The 22221-nt window shown below is 37.1% G+C and overlaps 1 protein-coding gene across 11 annotated transcripts in view; it reads left to right on the top strand.

Annotated features, from left to right (window-relative positions):
* Positions 1-22221, top strand: part of KANSL1L (KAT8 regulatory NSL complex subunit 1 like) — a 141143-nt gene that overhangs the window by 77806 nt on the left and 41116 nt on the right. For 7 of the 11 annotated variants that reach the window (XM_027965146.3, XM_027965145.3, XM_012144913.5 and 4 more), the window contains exon 6: positions 10950-11154. In XM_027965146.3, coding sequence (XP_027820947.1) covers positions 10950-11154 — 205 coding nt within the window. The remainder of the gene's footprint in view (positions 1-10949; positions 11155-22221) is intronic. The other 4 variants (XM_027965148.3, XM_060410386.1, XM_060410387.1 and 1 more) reach the window with 2 other exon arrangements.

Below are 22221 nucleotides of genomic sequence, written 5' to 3'. Positions count from 1 at the left end.
TCAAACAAATGAAGCATTACATTTTATCATCATAGAGATTGTTATTTGTTTTTAGATCTCATACTCTAAAATGAAGATAAAATGTTGTAAGTACATCTTCATTTACCCCATGGGGTATTATCTCTGGGAAAGTGAATTTCTACTTGACATAATGTCTAGAATTTTTGTTGTTATTGTTTTGCTTTAATGGGTCCCAGAATATGATATGAAATCAAATTCTAATGAATCATTATCATGCTATTTATTTCCACAAATGATAGTTATCTCACAAAATGTAATGATCCTTTCTAATTGGGCATCATAATTGAAAAACTGCAGCTGAACCGATAAGCTAATCATATATAAAGTAATCCTCTTACCTTCATAATATTTTCAATAGTCACTTCTCAGTTATGAGAAAACATTGTTAGCAAATTCTAGGCTGAAGTTTTCAAACATAATTTTGAGTTTCAGTGACATTAAATATTGTATCAGCTAGATGTACAGTATCAATAAGGAAATAAAGTGTCTCCTGATGTGTTTTCAAAGTAATGCCAGTAGGATTTATTTTCTTTTGTAAAAACTTTACTTTTCCCTTTTAATCTCTATTAATATAAACTTAATGTTGTAGAAAATGTTTAAATTGTGATACAACCACTGGAAGACATGTCATGCTGCTGCTGCTGCTAAGTGGCTTCAGTTGTGTCTGACTCTGTGCGACCCCAGAGATGGCAGTCCACCAGGCTCCCCCGTCCCTGGGATTCTCCAGGCAAGAACACTGGAGTGGGTTGCCATTTCCTTCTCCAAAGCATGAAAGTGAAAAGTGAAAGTGAAGTCACTCAGTTGTGTCTGACTCCTAGCGACCCCATGGACTGCAGCCAACCAGGCTCCTCCGTCCATGGGATTTTCCAGGAAGACATGTCATATAACTATTAAAAAAATGATCTGTATTAAAAAAGATGTGGTCATATAGGAATGTACTTCTTTTAGAATGTTAGATGGAAAAAATCAGGATATCAAAATCATTATGATACCATGGTGTCACAAACAGTCAGACATGACTTACCAATTGAACAGCAACAGCCTTAGACCCTCATAGGGGTATGATTTTATAGGGGGAAAAAAAGAGACTTAAGGAAAAAAATCAAATTTTTTTTCCTAATGCTATATTTGTGTTTAGATGCAAGGATTTTAAAAAATATTTTAGAATTTTTCAGATTTTTTTCTCTTTGCACATTTTCCTTTAAAATGAAAAAAAATAGTGAAATATTAGAAAGTCTCTATTTCAAACTATATTCTATATGTCAGAAAAACTGCTCACAGATTATACTGAAGAATCTGAGATGTACTCCCAAGCTGTAGGTTAGTTAGAAATGTTAGTCCATGGGGTTGCAAAGAGTTGGACATGACTGAGCCACTTTCACTTCACATTTAGAAAAAATATAGTTCTCATATTGGCTTCCTAGTCTCCTTGCCTTTATACTCTAAAAAGTGCTCTTGAAATTAAGAGCCAGAGGTGGGAATGGCAGATGGCTCTACAATATTTGATCTCTTTTCCTCTCAAGCTTTTTTATGTAAAACTTGAACATATAGAAAGCATAGAAAAGTGAATTAGCTTATTCCTAGCTTAAATAGTTCTCAATATTTCAGCTATTTCTCTTCCTGATATATTTTTTTCCTATGGACTTAAAAAAATAAATTTTATTGATATTTTAACTATAAAAACTTTCATTTATTTCTTTGGTAAACTTTTTTTCAACATACCCACCATGTTGTTATCATCTGCTAACATTTTATTATTCTTATAATATTTTAGTCATAATTTATCATCATCAAAAAATTCTCTATCCATATTCATATTTTGCCAGTTGTCTCAAAATCATATTTTTATGGACAATTTATTAGAATCAAGACCCAAACAAAATCTGTATTACATTTGATAGTTATGTTTCCTAAGTCTCTTATTCTCGAATAGCCACTTTAAAATGTATTATAAGTTCCTAATCTGTATGCAGGTCAGGAAGCAACAGTTAGAACTGGACATGGAACAACAGACTGGTTCCAAATAGGAAAAGGAGTATGTCAAGGCTGTATATTGTCACCCTGCTTATTTAACTTATATGCAGAGTACATCATGAGAAACGCTGGACTGGAGGAAACACAAGCTGGAATCAAGATTGCCAGGAGAAATATCAGTAACCTCAGATATGCAGATGATACCACCCTTATGGCAGAAAGTGAAGAGGAACTAAAAGCCTCTTGATGAAAGTGAAAGTGGAGAGTGAAAAAGTTGGCTTAAAGCTCAACATTCAGAAAATGAAGATCATGGCATCCGGTCCCATCACTTCATGGGAAATAGATGGGGAAACAGTGAAAACAGTGTCAGACTTTATTTTTGGGGGGCTCCAAAATCACTGCAGATGGTGACTGCAGCCATGAAATTAAAAAATGCTTACTCCTTGGAAGAAAAGTTATGACCAACCTAGATAGCATATTCTAAAGCAGAGACATTACTTTGCCGACTAAGGTCCGTCTAGTCAAGGCTATGGTTTTTCCAGTGGTCATGTATGGATGTAAGAGTTGGACTGTGCAGAAGGCTGAGTGTCAAAGAATTGATGCTTTTGAACTGTGGTGTTGGAGAAGACTCTTGAGGGTCCCTTGGACTGCAAGGAGATCCAACCAGTACATTCTGAAGGAGATCAGCCCTGGCATTTCTTTGGAGGGAATGATGCTGACGCTGAAACTCCAGTACTTTGGCCACCTCATGGGAAGAGTTGACTCATTGGAAAAGAGTCTGATGCTGGGAGGGATTGGGGGCAGGAGGAGAAGGGACGACAGAGGATGAGATGGCTGGATGGCATCACTGACTCGATGGCCGTGAGTCTGAGTGAACTCCGGGAGTTGGTGATGGACAGGGAGGCCTGGCGTGCTGCGATTCATGGGGTCGCAAAGAATCGGACACGACTCAGCAACTGAACTGAACTGAATGCCAAAACGACTGAAATTATAGATGACATTTTAGTGTTCTTATAAAATTAATATAAGTTCATTGTACAATAACTTAAAAATTCATAAGCTATCAAGAAGAAAGTGGAAATCACTTGTATTGCTCAGAGTATATTTCCTTTCTATCATTTTATACATAATTTTCATTGTTGAGCTCTACTGGAAGTATTATATCTTATTTCAATAGTATATCTGAGTTTTTACACTTGAAATACTTCTTTTCCATTTTAATGGTTGTGCAAAGATGTACCTTAATTTTTCAGAGTAGGTAAATAACTTAATTTTTTTGGTTCAGTTCAGTCACTCAGTCGCATCTGACTCTTTGCAACCCCATGGACTGCAGCACGCCAGGCCTCCCTGTCCATCACCAACTCCTGGAGTTTCCTCAAACTTAGGTCCATAGAGTTGGTGATGCCATCCAACCACCTCATCCGCTGTCATCCCCTTCTCCTCCCACCTTCAATCTTTCCCAGCATCCAGGTCTTTTCCAGTGAGTCAATTCTTCCCATCAGGTGGCCAGAGTATTGGTGTTTCAGCTTCAGCATCAGTCCTTCCAGTGACTATTCAGGACTGATTTCCTTTAGGATGGATTCGTTGGATCTCCTTGCAGTCCAAGGGACTCTGAAGAGTCTTCTCCAATACCACAGTTCAAAAGCATCAGTTCTTTGGCGCTCAGCCTTCTTTATGGTCCGTCTCTCACATCCATACTGGTAAAACCATAGCTTTGACTACAGACTTTTGTTAGCAAAGTAATGTCTCTGCTTTTTAATTGCTGCCTAGGTTGGTCATTGCTTTTTTTCCAAGGAGCAAGCATCTTTTATTTCATGGCTGCAGTCACCATCTACAGTGATTTTGGAGCCCAAGATAATGAAGTCTGTCACTGTTTCCATTGTTGCCTCATCTTTTGCGATGAAGTGATGGGACCAGATGCCATGATCTTAGTTTTCTGAATATTGAGCTTTAAGCCAGCTTTTTCACTGTCCTCTTTCACTTTCATCAAGAGGCTCTTTTCTTTAATTCCTCTTCACTTTCTGCCTTAAGGGTGGTGTCATCTGCATATCTGAGGTTATTGATATTTCTCCCGGCAATCTTGATTCCACCTTGTGCTTCATCCAGCCTGACATTTTGCATGATGTACTCTGCATATAAGTTAAATAAGCAGGTGACAATATACAGTCTTGACATACTCCTTTCCCAATTTGGAACCAGTCTGTTGTTCCATGTCTGGTTCTGTTGCTTCTTGACCTGTATACAGATTTCTCAGGAGGCAGGTAAGGTGGTCTGGTACTCCCATCTCTTGAAGAATTTTCCAGTTTGTCATGATCCACACATAGAAAAAAATAATAGAATGGGAGAGACTAGAGATCTCTTCAAGAAAATTAGAGATAGTAAGGGAACATTTCATGCAAAGATGGGCACAATAAAGGACAGAAATGGTATGGACCTAACAGAAGCAGAAGATATTAAGAAGAGGTGGCAAGAATACACAGAAGAACTATATGAAAATGATCTAATGACCCAGATAACCACGATGATGTGATCACTCACCTAGAGCCAGACATCCTGGAGTGTGGAGTCAACTGGGCCTTATAAAGCATCACTGCAAACAAAGCTAGAGAAAGTGATGCAATTCCAGCTGAAGTATTTCAAATCCTAAAAGATGATGCTGTTATCAACAATAACAACCAAATGTAAGTGTTGTACTCCATATGCCGACAAATTTGGAAGACTCAGCCATGGCCATTGAACTGAAAAAGGTCAGTTTTCATCCCAATCTGAAAGAAAGGCAATACCAAAGAATACTCAAACTAATGCACAATTGCACTCATCTCACGCACTAGCAAAATAATGCTCAAAATTCTCCAAGTGAGGCTTCGACAGTACATGAACCAAGAACGTCCAAATGTTCAAGCTGGATTTAGAAAAGGCAGAGGAACCAGAGATCAGATTTTTTTTAGAGACACATCTAATTTAGAAGGTCATTTTACAGTGTATTCCAGCATTTTCTTCTTGCTGCAGTTGAAGAGACTTGTATTTTTGAGTGAATGGGGGGGGGTGTGATTTTCCTACTTAATTCCTAGAGTAGGGAAAATGGGCTGGTCAAGGCACTGTTTTCTCTATGTAGTAGATAATGCCTGGATCTCGATCCACTGGTCATCTGAGAGAGATGCTTGTTTTTGCCATGTGGAAGACAAGTAATGCCCCTACTAGGCCATTGTAGTGAGTTTCTATAAAGTCCTATTTTATGTAATTTCTTTAAAATATCAGAATATATCTGAGTAAATAATGTGTTCATTTCTCCAAATATTGTCAAGAAAAAAAAAAAAAAGATAGTAAATTCAACTATTGGCAGGACTCTGGGCATCAGGGAAGGTTTGGAAAATGTTGCCGCCTACTTTAGCTGCTATAGGTTGAGGTCATCAAAGAACTCCAGAAGACGAAAAGTAGACTTGAAATAGAGATTACAAATTATGCAAAAATAGTGATTCTTAGGCGTGTACTTTATGAATATGTCAGTTTCATAGGGATCTTATAACAAATCAGCACAAAGTGTGTGGCTTAATATAGGAGATTTTTTTTCTTCCACAGTTCTGGAGGCTAGATGTTGAAAATCAAGGTGTCAGGCAGGGCCGTGCTCTTTCTGAAGGTTTAAGGCAGAATCCTTCCTTGCATTTTCCTGGCTTCTGGTAGTTCCTGGCAGTCTTTGGCATTTTTGGCTTATAGGCCATTTCTCTTCTGTCTTCACATGTGAGGATGTTATTCCCTGGGATCTCTTCCTGAACTCTTTGTCTCTTCTTATAAGAACATCAGTGACTGGACTTAGGGCCCCCCTAATCCACTCTGACATCATTTTACCTCATTAATTACACCTGAAAGTCTGTGTTTGCAAGTAGGGTCACAATCTGAGGTTCCTGGTAGATGTAAATGTGACAACACTCTTCAGCCCCATATAGCAAGTATGGATATTTGTGTATGAGAATAGATTGGTAACTGGCAGGCTATCATAATCTCTTAGATAATACACATTCTAATTTTCTTCCTCATGTTGAGTTCTGCTTTTCTTAAGTGTGTTTAGTATAAGGGTACATGAATGTGGGGGAAATGTTGAAAAGTACTAAAACAGTATTTTAAAATTCTGTGTTGAATACTTGTTTTCTGCTGCTATTTCTTGAGATTAGAAGATAAAAATAACTTTATGAAGTCTTGTCTGTGTTTTTATGGTTTTAGCTTTCTAAATTTAGAGCCAGGCCCAGAAGTTTCTTATTTACTAAAAGCATTTGAGCATGGCATTATAATGATGATTCCAGTCCTCTTAAGAATATACTTTGGCTTAGGCAAAAAGTTATGAAATACTTGAACAAGTTACTAAAAATCCTAGACTATCTTTCATTGAGTTTATTATAAAACAGATTGAAAATAGACTGTTCTTCCGTATTTATTCACCATTTTCTCCACCACCAAGATGACACCAAGAACTTAGCAAATATATGTCCCTATAAGCCCATATCTTTAGATTGTTTTATTAATTTTTGTTTACTGGCAAAAGTGATTTTGGTAGGAATTAATATTCAAATATCAGTTAAAAGATTAAATGCTTCACTTCTGGGCCTTTGGTTTCTGTAGTAATCAGAGTAAAATTTTAACTAAAAAATTCACTTGAAAATTCCATTTATTCTCTGTAAAAGCAAATTGAATGCCTGTCGTTATTCATAAATATCTTAACTGCTAAGATTTTCTAGAATTGTAATAGACGATCAGTTATATCAGAAAGTCATTACTATTAGAAAAATAAGGCAGTGTTAATAAAACATGAACTCATGACTTTTGGAATATTTTCTTCGATAAAACTCTTGGTCATTTTGCACTTTTTAAATTAGAAGAAAAAAATTAAACTTTATCCATGCTTTTTCTTTTACAAATAAAAATATCTTACAGCTTTCATCTGCTTTATTATACTTACACATTTATAATAGGCATATATGATTATAAGATAAAATAAGGTACATCATAGCTTACTATCAGAAACTAACTTTTGTAAGTCAAAATTAAGAGATTTAGAATGGAATTCAAGGCAGTGTAAATATGTCTTATTTTTCTAAATGCACTCTTATAACCTTCTATTTAGAGCTTCTTTTGGCTCTTAAACTATAATATTCCATGTTTACTCATTCACTAAACTATTTAGGTGAGGTATGCAGTGTTACGTGCTTCCCATATAAGTTATGGGCTTCCCCAGTGGCTCAGATGGTAAAGAATCTGCCTGCAATGCAGGAGACCTGGGTTCAGTCCCTCAGTCCAGAAGATCCCCGGAGAAGGAAATGGCAACCCACTCTAATATTCTTGCCTAGAGAATTCCATGGACAGAGGAGCCTGGCGGGCTACAATCCATGGAGTTGCAAGGAGTCGAACATGACTGAGCAACTAACACTTTCACATTATGTGGTGTTATATAAATACCCTGTGCAAAGCACAGAGCTGGAGTGATGAATCTGAAAATGTATATATGTGTACATTTCCCCATTCATTCTATAAATATTTATTGAGCATTTGTTGTATGCCAAGTATAATATCAGGAAGTTCTGATAAAAAGTTAAAACACAGTCTCTCTATTACTTACAGTTTTAGAAAAGGAAAAAGACACTAATCAGATAGTAACACAAATAATTGTAAAATTGGCATCATGAAAAATACTATGAAGAAAAGGTGAATGGTACTATCAGAACTCAGAAGGGAAATTTGACTCTGTCTTTGGAGAGACTATGCAAGGGCTCAGAGACTTACCTGAGGTACTAACTTTTGAACTGAGAGCCAAATGGTTATTGGGAAATTACATAAGTGAAGGAGGATGTGAGAAAATTCCTGGAAGCAGATATTATATATAGTTGGTCTAGTACTGGAGCAAGTGTGAGTTATTTGGAATTAAAAGAGGCAATGTGGCTGAAACACAGGGAAGGAGAGGGACTGTGACACATGAGGAGGCTGAGAGAGCAGACCAATCAGGGCCTTTTCCATTAAGGATTTAAGTACTTTTCTCAAGAGCAATGAGAAGGCTTTGAGAGATTTTAAGCAGTGTAGGCATGGGAGGAAAGGGACCAGATTTGTTTTCCTGAAAGATTAGAAGGGACTGGATGGAACAAAGTGTGAATGGGTGGGGGCAGTTGCAAGGGTATAAGGAGGAATTCTGGCAGAAAAAAGCTTGGATTAAGAGAGTGGTAATAGAAATGGAGAAAAGTGTAAGCCCAAAAACCACCCTCATTTCTTCCCCCTCCTCAATTATTTAGTTTATTTTAGAGCCAAATTGTACTATCTGCCTATTACACAGAGGCCCTAGGCTATCCTTTTGGAGATTTCTATTGTTCTCTGAACAAAAGCTTCCAGTTAGAAATCTAAAGGAGTGTGATTTGTGTCTTTACCTGGTACTACCCCATTTGTAAGCATGCTATTTCAAAATTATATGTTGATATTTATTGATAATTTTTATGAAAATTATGACGGTACTAGGCAGTGGCTTATTGTATTCTCAGTTTCTGGGGTTTCCTGGGTGTATCCACAATTCAGTGGGAAAACTTAGCCTTGACTGTTATTAAAATGCTTTTTCCTTCCTGGGTTTTCTCCTCCTCCTCCCGGGTCTCTTACATCTCCTGCATTGGCAGGCAGGTTCTTCACTACTAGTGTTAGGTATTGGATTATTATCTCCTGAGAGGAAAAATAACCTTGGATTATAGAGTCCTTAGGCAGAGTTTTGTTGTCCTCCAAATAATTTCCTCTTGTTCTCCTTTTCAGTAAGATTTGTTCTCTTTAGTGTAAACCATTGGGCAGAATAAGTGAGTTTTCTCAGTGGCTTGCAATAACCCTTTACAACAGCTTCCCAAGTGGCTCAGTGGTTAAAGGATCTGCCTGCCAGTGTAGGAGATGAAGGTTCAATATCTGGGTTGGGAAGATCCCCTGGCGGGCTACAGTCCATGGGGTCGCAAAGAGTCTGACACGACAGAGTGCCTAACAGTTTCCCTTTCATCAGTTATTTATAAAATGACTTAAGTGCCAACTTTGGTGAGCTTTTCCCAATGATACTGTATTAGTCTTTGAAACTTGAAAATATAACATTTAGGGACACAAATGATAAGCTTTCCGTTTATGTTTAAACTAGCCTGTGAGCCTCTCACCAGTTCAAAAGCTGAGAGACGTCATTCAGATGAGAAGATGGTGGCTCAACTCCTTATACCTCCTGCAGGGAAGGGGAAACAAGTTCCCGTTAACAACTAGAGAACTGAACAGAGGAAAGAACTGGTTAACTGTGTTCCAGACTGCTAGGATAAAAACTCTTCATTATCCCTAGACATTACCCAAGCAATGTCTCTTTTAAGGAGCCAGAGTCATCTGCCTAGAGATATTTCTCACTTGCTGGAAGAGCCACCTTTTGTGCTAGATCTCCTCTCTTCCTGAATCTTCCCTCTCCTGATGTGATCACCTCTAGTACTAACCACCTACTGTAACCGGTCTTCTTCCTGACCTTGGTTCACTTCTGAACTTGACATGCTTAGTACCTAACTTGATACTGGCTATCACCTATGTCTTCTGTTTACCCTTGACGTGGTAGCCCAGCTCAAAGGCTGGTTTCTCAAGAGCAGACTGTAACTTAGCACTTTATACATTTCAGGTTTTTATAGTCAGTCATACATATGATATATTACAAAAAGTAACATCAGTATATGAGACTGGACCTGATAATTTGAGAGTATTAGTAGATCTTAAGCCTTTCTCAGATAGATAATCTTTAGAATATTTATTAACTGATAATTAAAACTTTCATGACTAGAGCTTTCTGAAGACTGAAGTTAATATTTAAAAAATAAAATATTTATCATCAGATTTTTTTCCCTATACTGGTCTGGCAATAGACATACTCAATTATATATTTGTAATCACCAAATTCCATATTTTATTCTCTTTTGGTTTCACCAACAGAAGCCATTCAGGTACCTTTATTTCTAGTTTCTTTCTACTATATAAAGTGTTCTTGAGTTACTTGCTTTATCTGAAAGATAATAGAATATTTTACAGCTATAAATATTCAAAAACAGTGACACAGCTATAGAAAAACTGTATCTTATATTTACGTTTAAACACTGATTCTACTTGAACCAAATAGCACATTTAGAATTTATCTGTGATTAGCAATAGCACATATAGATTCACTTGTCTTAGAATGCTAAGTTGGCTAGCTTTTGTTTATATAAATAAGGTTGAACTGGTAGATTATAGTGCCTGAAAAGCTGAATATTTTATATGTAATATACTGGTATAAATAAAGTTAAATTTATGTGGTAACAAGCATAAACTCCCTCCTGATGTTCTAAAATATTTAAATAAATATTTAAAAATTAATATGAGGGATAATTATAAAATTATGCTTATTTTCATGTGTAGTTTATGTGATCTGATAAAATATTTTATAGTTTGTATCTTCTGTGTCATCAGAAGTTTTAAAAAATTCCTAAAATGTAGACAGATTGCATCTTTGTTTCAGAATTCCCTGGAAAGATATGTAATGCTTATGTAAGAGCAGCTAATGATGTAGTGATGAGACTTTAGCCTTTTTAAAATCTACCATCCTGTGTAAATTCACCCTTATTGAAAAAGAATTTGATGTAGATACTTTTAACACTGTAATATTCATGATTATTGATTTACAGTGAAATTTACATTGTACTAGTGAATTTATGTGAGCATCTCTAACCTATGGGATATTTATTTTGCAGGAGACAATACAGATTCTGTTTTCACAACTTGAAATGTAATTTCCATTAATATTGATTCTTTCATCAGTTGTTACCACAAAATTGGCTAAAATTAATGCTCCTCTGTCATAATAGATCAAGGTGATTTACATTTAGTTTTCTTTGTCTTTGTTTGTTTGTTTTGTTTTATTCCCTCCACTCCCCAATTATTTCATGGCATTTCAGTGCTTCAGAGAATTTAGATGAGCTCTCTTCCTCCAGTAGCTGGTTACTTAACCAGAAGCACAGTAAGAAAAGGAGAAAAGACAGGACAAGATTGAAATCTCCATCCTTGACTATCATGAGTACAGCAGCTCGAACAAGGCCACTTCAGAGTTTCCACAAACGAAAACTCTACAGATTGAGCCCAACATTTTATTGGACTCCACAGGTAAGGTTGCCTTTGGGAAAACAATTGTACATAGTTATTTAGGAGAAGTGAGATTTAATAACTTTTTTTAATATAGCAGTGTATTTTGAAATTCTCACATTTCTATTTTTTTAAATCATGTTTAAACTAATCTGAAAGAAAATTACATATCAAGTTGATTTTAAAATTTTACCGGTAAGGGTAATAAGACACAAGCAAGTTATATATTTGTCTTTTGCTTAGTAAAGAAAAAGGTAAAAATCTACAGGGCTGTAGTTATTTTGGAGGAAATGACATTGCTTTCCTTTTTAGGTTTCGTATTTGTTAAATTTGATGAGCACCCCTTTTTCATATAAGCAGTGAAAGTTTAGATGACCATGCTTACACTTTTTACAAATAAAATATGCTTTACTAAAAGCATTCATTTCGAAAAGCATGTTTTTCATTTATTAGCAAAATATTAGGTTTATATCTTTCAGTACATATCTTAAATAAACTGTGATGGAGGGCAAAATAAGTCATCTCTAGTTATCATTAGGTATAACATGCTCTTTTTCTATATTTTAAACAATATGTCAGAGGAAAGGAATTTCTCTTTGCTTTAGTATTGTTTTTGAGTATTACTACATTAGCTATTTTTAAATATATTTCTATTAAAAAATCAAGATGCTTTGTTTCATTAGAAACAAATTTCAAATTTGGTTTTATAGGATCCTTTTATAAATAGGATTATGAATTCTGACAAATTAATTTTTATCAATAATTTGATTTTTGCCATTTTGTAGTTCAGTTACTAGTATGCTCTCTCAACTTGAAATTTTTCAAAGTTTTATTTCAGAATTTTCAGAAATTTTATATAATTAATCAATCTAATAGGAAAATATTTTATTTAAAGTTTTTGTAGAAATTATACTTTATTTAACAATTTTTATTAAAACTTGTTATAAGCAATAAATATTTGAAATTGATTTTATAATTTCAGAGTTATAAATAGAATTGTCTAAGAGAAATATTTCACATATAAATAGGTCTTAATATTCTAACTGGAAGGAATCTATTTGAATAATTTAGAAGATTTGCTCAGTATTGCTAATGTACTATGTATGCCTTAGTAATGTAAAGATTGGCTTGGAAAAGTGAACAATTTAAAACTTTCAGTAAACACAGGAGAAACAAGTCTAATATTCTTGTTACTAATAGGCCATATAATTTATCATATTCCAGTCATAATACTAAGCATATTCAATATATTATTTTTTTTAGTCTTCAAACATATAGTTATATGAGGCATTATTAATCCCAGCTTTAGATGCAGAAATTGAAGTTTAGGGAGATTAAGTAACTTTCCCAAGGTCATACAGCTAGTAAGAAATAGGTTGATTCAAAGCCCATGTTTTTACCAATTAATATTTACATTGGTAATGACAAAAATAACCCAGATGTTTTTTAATCAGTATTTTTATTGCAGTATAGTTGATTTCCAATGTTGTGTTAATTTCTGATGTTCAGCAAAGTGATTCAGTTATACACACATATATATATTTTTTCTTAATATTCTTTTCCATTATGGTTGTCATAGGATATTGAGTATAGTTTTCTGTGCTCTACAAAGGACCTTGCTATATAAAAGCTTACACCAGCTAACCCGAGCTTCCCCCTCCATCCCTCCACCAAGTGTGTCCCTTTTAGCAACCACCAGTCTGTTCTCTCTGTCTGTGATGCTTTCTGTTTCATTGTCAGTTTCATTTCGTCATATTTTGGTTTCTACACGTAAGTAATAGAATATGGTATTTGTCTTTCTCTTTCTGATATACTTCACTTGGTATGATTACCTCTAGTTGGATCCATGTTGCTGCAAATGGCATTATTTTGTTATTTCTTATGACTGAGTATATTCCATTATACCACATGTTCTTTATCTTTTTATCTTATCTGTTGATAGACATTCAGGTTGTTTCCATGTCTTGGCTATTGTGTACAGTGCTGCTGTGAACACAGGGGTCCATGTATCTTTTTGAACTATAGTTTTGTCTGGGTTTATGCCCAGGAGTGGGATAACTGGATCTAATGGTAATTCTATTTTTAGTTTTCTGAGGAACCTCCATACTGTTTTCCACAGTGGCTAAACCAAAATTTTTGTTTGTTTGAAATCAGTAAAGACTGTATATTTGGGGGTTGGAGAAGGAGCTTGGTTAAAGGCACTAAGAAATGCACCACAAAGGACTGATTTTGAAAGATAATCCAAATTTTGAAAGGGTTTGGGCCAAGATAAAGAAAGCACTTGAGTAATTGGAACAGAGATGGAAAAAAAGTGTGTGTGTGTGTGTGTGTGTGTGTGTGTGTGTGTGTGTGTATGTGCTATGTGAAAGGGTCTGGAACAATAATATCTAATAGAACTCTCTGTGATGATGGAAATGTCTGTAATTATCTGTGCTGTCCAATGTTAGCTGCTAAATACATGTAACTACACGTGAAGTGTGACTAGTGCAACAGGGGGACTGAATTTTTGTTTCTATTAATTTTTATTTAAATGGCCACATTTGGATAATGACTACCACATTGGATATGCCAAGTCTAAACTCAAACTCACCATGATAGCAAGAAGAACACCTGGCACTCATTCTTGTTTTCCAATACATTCCCTACTGAAAGGAGATATGGATTGTTAGAGAAATGGCTGGACTCCAGGCTTGGGAAAGAGGGGATATAAAACAGGCCTGGAACATCTTATTGTTACCAGAAGGCAGGGACATTTTTTAAAAAGTGATGATGGCATGTCAAGAAAAATAAACAAAAACCCAAGAGCTTGTTTGAATAAGCTTCACTCCCTCTGGCCAAATTTGGGGCTGTTAATCAGAAGAATTAACAAAAATGAACCCAGTGGAAAACAATAGGAAGCCATGAATCTATTCTGATGAGAAAGAGGGAGAGAGAGAGGATGGGAGGGAGAGGAAGGGAAAAGAGAAACTTTTTACACAGGTAGGATTCGTATTAATGTAGAGTGAGCAGTGAAATAAGACAATCATTGTAGTACTCACAGTAAAAATTGGTTGGGTAAGAATCAACAGTGCATGAAAAGTCTGGGGACAGGATTCAGGTGAAGTGTGATCAGGAGTAAGATTAATATTATCTTAACTATACGGTAGAGAACCATCTTGCCTGAGTGATAGAAACTAATATGGGAAGGATACAGTATCACTATGGGTCTGATACAATATCACTATTAAGTATTCTGACCAGAAATACATACGTGAATTTAGTCTTAAGGAAACATCAGACAAAGCCAAAATCAGAAACATGCTATTAAGAAACAAAAACTGGCCTGTATTCTTAAAAAAATCAGTGGCATAAAAGCCAAGAAAAGCTGAGGAAATGTTTCAGATTGAAAGAGAGACTTAAGGTCTTTGACAACTGAATGAATATATGATTCAGGTCACAGTTCTTTTGGAGGGAAAAGATTATTGGGACAGTTGAGAAAACTGAACTATTGATGGTAGGTTATCTTAAAATATTGTATTGTTGTTGAGTTTCCTGAGTGTGCTACTTTACAGTTATGTCAGAAAATATCTTTATTCTAAGAAATACACATAAAAAGTGTATAGGGATAAAATGACTAAGGCATCCATATTATGTAATAAATTAACTCCTATACATCTGGCATTGTGCTAGCTATGTGACATCCTTGGCAGAATTTAGAAAATAATTATTTAAATGATTTTCTATAGTGTTTAATCTAATAGGGTATTGGTTGAGAAAAGCTTATACAAAGGGCATTGGAGAGAGGTGGGTACCAGTAGCATACCGCTACCAGTAACATATAGTACATAGATGGCTGATCAATATTCTCATTGCAACAAATACATGTAAAAGTTATTTTAAAAATCATCATACTGTTCAATACATTAGGGCAACTTCTGGTTTCAGCTCCAACATGTAAAGAGCTTGAAAGTTGTTGCTCCTGTCCTTACAGCAAGAAGGTAAACAAACTGAAAATTGGTGCCTTTTCATGAACCCATCAGAGAATTGAGGTTGCAGGGCAAACTGCCACCCTGAAGTATGGAGAGACAGGCAAACCAGAGTCACAGCCAAGATCTGGAGGAAAAACCACAGCAGTCACAAACTAACCAGTTGTTTAGTCGCTCAGTTGTGTCTGATTCTTTGCAGCCCCATGGATTGTAGTCTGCCAGGCTTCTCTGTCCATGGGATTTCCCAGGCAAGAATACTGGAGTGGGTTTGCCATTTACTTCTCCTAGGGATGTTCCCAACCCAGGTACTGAACCTGTGTCTTCTACATTTGCAGGTGGATTCTTTACTACTAAACTCATTTATTGACACCCTAACCCCTAGACATAAGATGAGGTAATTAGGGTAGACCCTAACTCAGTCTGACTGGTATCCTTATAAAAAGGGAAATTTTTATATATACAGAATGATTGCCATGTGAAGATGAAGACTGAAATCAGAATCAATTCCTTGGTTCTTTTATAGACCAAGAAACACCAAAGATGGGCAGCAAAAACCAGAAGCTGGGGAGAATAGAATAGATTCTTGCTGTCTTCAAAAGAAACCAGTCTTGCTGAAACACTGATCTGACTTTTAGCCTCCAAACTATGAAACAGTAAATTTCTGTTGTTTAAACCACTCAACTGTGGTACTTTGTTATGAGAGAGCTAGCAAACTATTACAGTGACCTTATTTGGAAATAGAGTCTTTGTATATATAATTAAGTTGAAGATCTTGAGATAAGATCATTTGGGGGTTAGGATGGGTCCTAAATCATGTGACTGGTCTGCTTATAAGGGAAGGGGGAGAGAGGTTGGAGGCACAGAGATACAGAGAAGAAGCATTTGTGAGGACAGAAGCAGAGATTAGAGCTAGGGATTAGGGAACATCAGGAGCCACCAGAAGCTGATAGATGCAAGGAACAGTTCTCTCCTAGAGCCTTCAAAGGAAGCTCAGCCCTGATAAAACCTCAGTTTTGGACTTTAGGCCTCCAGAACTGTGAGAAAATTAATTTCTGTGATTTTAAGCCACCTAATTTATGGCAGTTTGTTATGACAGTCCTAGGAAACTGATACAGAGTTTGGTTCCTAGAAGGATACTGCTTTAATAGATATGTAAAACTGTGGATGTGACTTTGGGATTGGGTATTTGGATCCAGGTTGGAAGAATTTTGAGGTATGTGATAATCAAGTCTAGATTCTGATGAAAACTCAGAAGGAAGTGAAGAGGATAGAAGACAAAGGTGCTGTCATCTTAGAGAATAGATGTATTGTCATGAACAGAATGTTACTAGAAAGAAATATGAATGTTAAAGGTGATTCTGGTAAGATTTCAAGAGATGTTACTAGAAACTGGAAGGAAAGTGATCCTTGTTATAAAATGGTAGAAAAGTTGGTTGAGTAATACTCTACTGCTGAATGGAAATCAGAACTTGTAAGCATTGAATTCTTGGATATTTAGCTAAACAAATTATCAAGCAAAGTGTGGAATTTGCAGTCTGATTTCTACTTATTGTTTATAGATAAAATATCAGAGGATATGAGATTCCCAGGTGGCGCTAGTGGTAAAGAACCTGCCAGCCAGTGCAGGAGATGTAAGAGATGCTGGTTCAATCCCTCCATCAGAAAGATCCCCTGGAGGAGGGCAACCTGGTCCAGTATTCTTGCCTGGAGAATTCCATGGACAGAGGAGCCTGGAGGGCTGCAGTCCATAGGGTCTCAAAGAGTCAGCCATGGCTGAAGTTGACTTAGCATGCATGTGTTGGAGGATATAGATAAATTGAGGAAGAAACTGTTAAGCAAAAAGGAACCAGAATTTGATAATTTGGGAAATTCTCATGCTTCTGTAAAAAATTATATAGCATGCTCTGGAAAGAATCTAAGGATGTGGCTGGACAATTTTTTGCTAGAGAGATTATGCATATGACCCTGGGATCCAATTTAGCTGAAGCCAGGAAATAGAGAAATCTGAGAAATCTTGAGAAATCTGTATGCAGGTTTAGAACTGGACATGGAACAGTTATAACTGGACATGGAACAACAGACTGGTTCCAAATCAGGAAAGGAGTACGTCAAGGCTGTATATTGTCACCCTGCTTATTTAACTTATTTGCAGAGTACATCATGAGAAATGCTGGGCTGGAAGAAGCACAAGCTGGAATCAAGATTGCCGGGAGAAATATCAGTAACCTCAGATACGCAGATGACACCACCCTTATGGCAGAAAGCGAAGAACTAGAGAACCTCTTGATGAAAGTGAAAGAGGAGAGTGAAAAAGTTGGCTTAAAGCTCAACATTCACAAAACTAAGATGATGGCATCCAGTCCCATCACTTCTTGGCAAATAGATAGGGAAACAATGGAAACCGTGACTGATCTTATTTTCTTGGGCTCCAAAATCACTGCAGATGGTGATTGCAGCCATGAAATTAAAAGACACTTGCTCCTTGGAAGAAAAGTTATGACCAACCTAGACGGCATATTAAAAAGCAGAGACATGACTTTGCCAACAAAGGTCTGTCTAGTCAAGGCTATGGTTTTTCCAGTGGTCATGTATGGATGTGAGAGTTGGACTATAAAGAAAGATGAGCTCTGAAGAATTTATGCTTTTGCACTGTGGTGTTGGAGAAGACCCTTGAGAGTCCCTTGGACTACAAGAGATCCAACCAGTCCATCCTAAAGGAAGTCAGTCCTGAATATTCATTAGAAGGACTGATCCTAAAGCTGAAAGTCCAGTACTTTGGCCACCTGATGCAAAGAACTGACTCATTTGAAAAGACCCTGATGCTGGGAAAGATTGAAGGTGGGAGAAGGGGATGACAGAGGATGAGATGGTTGGATGGCATCACTGACCCGATGGACCTAAGTTTAAGTAAACTCTGGGAGTTGATGATGGACAGGGAGGTCTGGTGTGCTGAAGCCCATGGAGTCACAAAAATTGGACACAACTAAACAACTGAACTGAACTCAGGAAATAGAGATGGCATTATTCAGATAAGATCTAGGGAAAACCCTCTTGTCTAATGACAGGGGTCATCTTGACATATAGGGGAGACACACTAGGTTTTTGAGAATGTTATATTAATAGAAATTACTGGCTTAGATTGAAAGGGTCAGAAACTGCACAAAATAAAAGTTTTTAGACCCTCAAAATTTTACAGTCAGGCAATGCATGACAGAGCTACTGAGTAACAAACATGTACTAACCTTCTGAAAATAAGAAGGTAAATCATAGACCTAAATGTGAAAGGAGAACAATAAAACTAGAAGAAAACAATATCTTCATGTGTTTGGGGATAGTCAACTTATTAAACAGGATATAAACAATACTAATCATAAAAGGAAAATTGTTAATTTGGACTTTGTTAAAATTATGAACATATTTCCATTAAAGACAGCATCAAAAAGATCAATAAAGTATACACTGAGTTAAGACACTTGCTATATGTTTATATTTGTATGTCGCTCTCTCTATATATATCCAACAAAGATGTTGTATCCTGAATATATTAATAATTGTGAAAGTGAAGGTGTTAGTTGCTTAGTCGTATCTGACTCTTTGTGACCCCATAGACTGTAGCCCGCCAGACTCCTCAGTCCATGGGATTCTCCAGGCAAGAATACTGGAGATGCTGCCATGCCCTTCTCCAGTAGATCTTCCTGACCCAGGGATTGAACCCAGGTCTCCAGCATTGTAGGCTGATTCTTTACTGTTTGAGCCACAAGGGAAGTCATTAATAATTAAATTTATTCCTAAAAAATAAGAAAATAGCAATCCAATTTAAAATAGGCATAACCCAGAGTTGTAAACTTTAAAATGGTTAAAATAGTAAACTTTTATGTGTATTTTACCACAGTAAAAACTTCTTTTAAATAAAAAAACAGAAGTTTGAAGAGATCTTTCATAGAGGAGGGATATCCAAATGGACAAGTATATAAAAATGTTTAAAATTATTACTCATCAAGGGAATGCAGTTAAAACCACAGTGAAATACACTGCGTACATCTATCCTTATAATTCAGCAGTTCTGCTCTTAGGAACTTTTCCGGGAGAAATGAATACATTTATACACAGAAAGACACATATAAGAATTATTGTAATAGCTTCCCACCAAGTAGTGCTAGTGGTAAAGAACCCGCCTACCAGTGAAGGAGACATAAGAGACACAAGTTTGATCCCTGGGTTGGGAAGATCCCCTGGAGAAGGAAATGGCAACCCACTGCAGTATTCTTGCCTGGAAAATCCCGTGGACAGAGAAGCATGTTGGGCTACAGTCCATAGGGTTGCAAAGACTTGGACACAACTGAAGCAACTTAGCACACATTGTAATAGCTTTATTTATTAAAGTCTGAAACTAAAGCAATCTAAATATCTATCGGCAGAATTGTGGCATATCAGTAAAAAGGATAGACTACTGTTCAATAGTGTAGATGTGTTTCCCAGAATTATGTTGGCTGAAAGAAAAGAGTACATACTACATATTAAACATGGATAAAAGGTAGCAATGATAGAAGTTACAATTGTGGTTATTTCAGTACAAGTGGTAGGAGTTGACCAGGAAAGGATACAGCCAAGATTTCTGGGTTGTTGGAACTGCTGTGTATCTCGGTTATGGTGGTGGTGGATGCTACATGTATATGTATGCAAAGATTGATCATGATACGTATCTTCTTCACTATAGAAGTATATATGGGCTCATGCTACACAGAGTTAGCCCATCCTTATTTTGCTCATCTCTTTTTACATAATAAACCATCCCCAAATTTAGTGGTTTAAAAACGATTTATTCCCTCATGATTCTGTAAATTGCCTCAGTGGTTCTTCTTTCAGTCTTGCCAAAGGGGTCTCATACAGTTACAGTAAGATGGCAGCTGGAGCTGGAGTCATCTAGGGTTTTGAATGGGCTAGAATACTTGGGTTTCATTCTCTCTTTATGTAATTTCAGAGCTTTCCTATGGAGCTTCTCCACCAGATTTTTCTTGAGCACAGTAGTTTTACCTGGTGATCCAGATTCTCCAAAATGCAAATATGAAAGCTGTCGGTGCTTTATAAGACTTGGTGTGGAATTAGTGTGGTTTTATTGGTTAAAGGGAATCCGTGCAGGATTTATTGTGGGAGAAACTATTCCAGGGCAAGAATATTAGGAGCCATCCGTAGGGACTACCATTGACCATCTCTGATTCCCAATTACTGACATCTCTCTCATATGTAAAAATGACCTAATGTTTTCCCCTCAATTCAGTTCAGTTCAGTTGTACAGTCTTGTCCAACTCTGTGACTCCATGGACTGCAGCTCGCCAGGCCTCCCTGTCTATCACCAACTCCCGGAGTTTACTCAAACTCATGTCCATCAAGTCAGTAATGCCATCCAACCATCTCATCCTCTGTCGTCCCCTTCTCCTCCCACCTTCAATCTTTCCCAGCATCAGGGTCTTTTCAAATGAGTCAGTTCTTCCCATCAGGTGGCCAAAGTATTGGAGTTTCATCCCCAATACTTCTTTTCCCCTGAAGACCTTTAATTTCTCATCTCATTACCCCATTAGGTTCAGGCTTAAAATCTTAAAATCATCTTCTTAAATCACGTCCAGGTACCTGCACTGAGACTCTTTATGTGTGGCTCCCAAGTGTAGTTCTTTAGGTTTAGCTCCTCATGTGTGGTTTCTCTGGATGGAAAGATTTGTGAACTAATGTTATTAGTTATTTGATTTATACCCAACATATAATAGTGAGACAGGGATCAGTTCAGTTCAGTTCAGTCGCTCATTCGTGTCCGACTCTTTGTGACCCCATGAATCGCAGCACGCCAGGCCTCCCTGTTCATCACCGTCTTCCCGGAGTTCACTCAGACTCACGGCCATCGAGTCCGTGATGCCATCTAGCCATCTCATCCTCTGTCATCCCCTTCTCCTCCTGCCCCAATCCCTCCCAGCATCAGACTCTTTCCAATGAGTCAACTCTTTGCCTGAGGTGGCCAAAGTACTGGAGTTTCAGTGTCAGCATCATTCCTTCCAAAGAAATCCCAGGGTTGATCTCCTTCAGATTGGACTGGTTGGATCTCCTTGCAGTCCAAGGGACTCTCAAGAGTCTTCTCCAACACCACAGTTCAAAAGCATCAATTTTTTGGCACTCAGCCTTCTTCACAGTCCAACTCTCACATCCATACATGACCACAGGAAAAACCATAGCCTTGACTAGATGGACCTTAGTCGGCAAAGTAATGTCTCTGCTTTTAAATATTCTGTCTAGGTTGGTCATAACTTTTCTTCCAAGGGGTAAGCGTCTTTTAATTTAATGGCTGCAGTCACCATCTGCAGTGATTTTGGAGCCCCTAAAAATAGAGTCTGACACTGTTTCCACTGTTTCCCCATCTATTTCCCATGAAGTGATGGGACCGGATGCCATGATCTTCGTTTTCTGAATGTTGAGCTTTAAGCCAACTTTTTCACTCTCCACTTTCACTTTCATCAAGAGGCTTTTTAGTTCCTCTTCACTTTGTGCCATAAGGGTGGTGTCATCTGCATATCTGAGGTTATTGATAATTCTCCCAGCAATCCTGATTCCAGCTGGTGTTTCTTCCAGTCCAGCGTTTCTCATGATGTACTCTGCATATAAGTTAAATAAGCAGGGTGACAATATACAGCCTTGACGTACTCCTTTTCCTATTTGGAACCAGTCTGTTGTTCCATGTCCAGTTGTAACTGTTGCTTCCTGACCTGCATACAGATTTCTCAAAAGGCAGGTCAGGTGGTCTGGTATTCCCATCTCTTTCAGAATTTTCCACAGTTTATTGTGATCCACACAGTCAAAGGCTTTGGCATAGTCAATAAAGGAGAAATAGATGTTTTTCTGGAACTCTCTTGCTTTTTCCATGATCCAGCGGATGTTGGCAATTTGATCTCTGGTTCCTCTGCCTTTTCTAAAACCAGCTTGAACATCAGGGAGTTCACAGTTTACGTATTGCTGAAGCCTGGCTTGGAGAATTTTGAGCATTACTTTACTAGCATGTGAGATGAGTGCAATTGTGCGGTAGTTTGAGCATTCTTTGGCATTGCCTTTCTTTGGCATTGGAATGAAAACTAACCTTTTT

This window comes from Ovis aries, chromosome 2 (genome assembly GCF_016772045.2).
Source record: "Ovis aries strain OAR_USU_Benz2616 breed Rambouillet chromosome 2, ARS-UI_Ramb_v3.0, whole genome shotgun sequence".
Classification (NCBI taxonomy): domain Eukaryota; kingdom Metazoa; phylum Chordata; class Mammalia; order Artiodactyla; family Bovidae; genus Ovis; species Ovis aries.
This window is presented reverse-complemented; position numbering and strand designations above follow the sequence as displayed.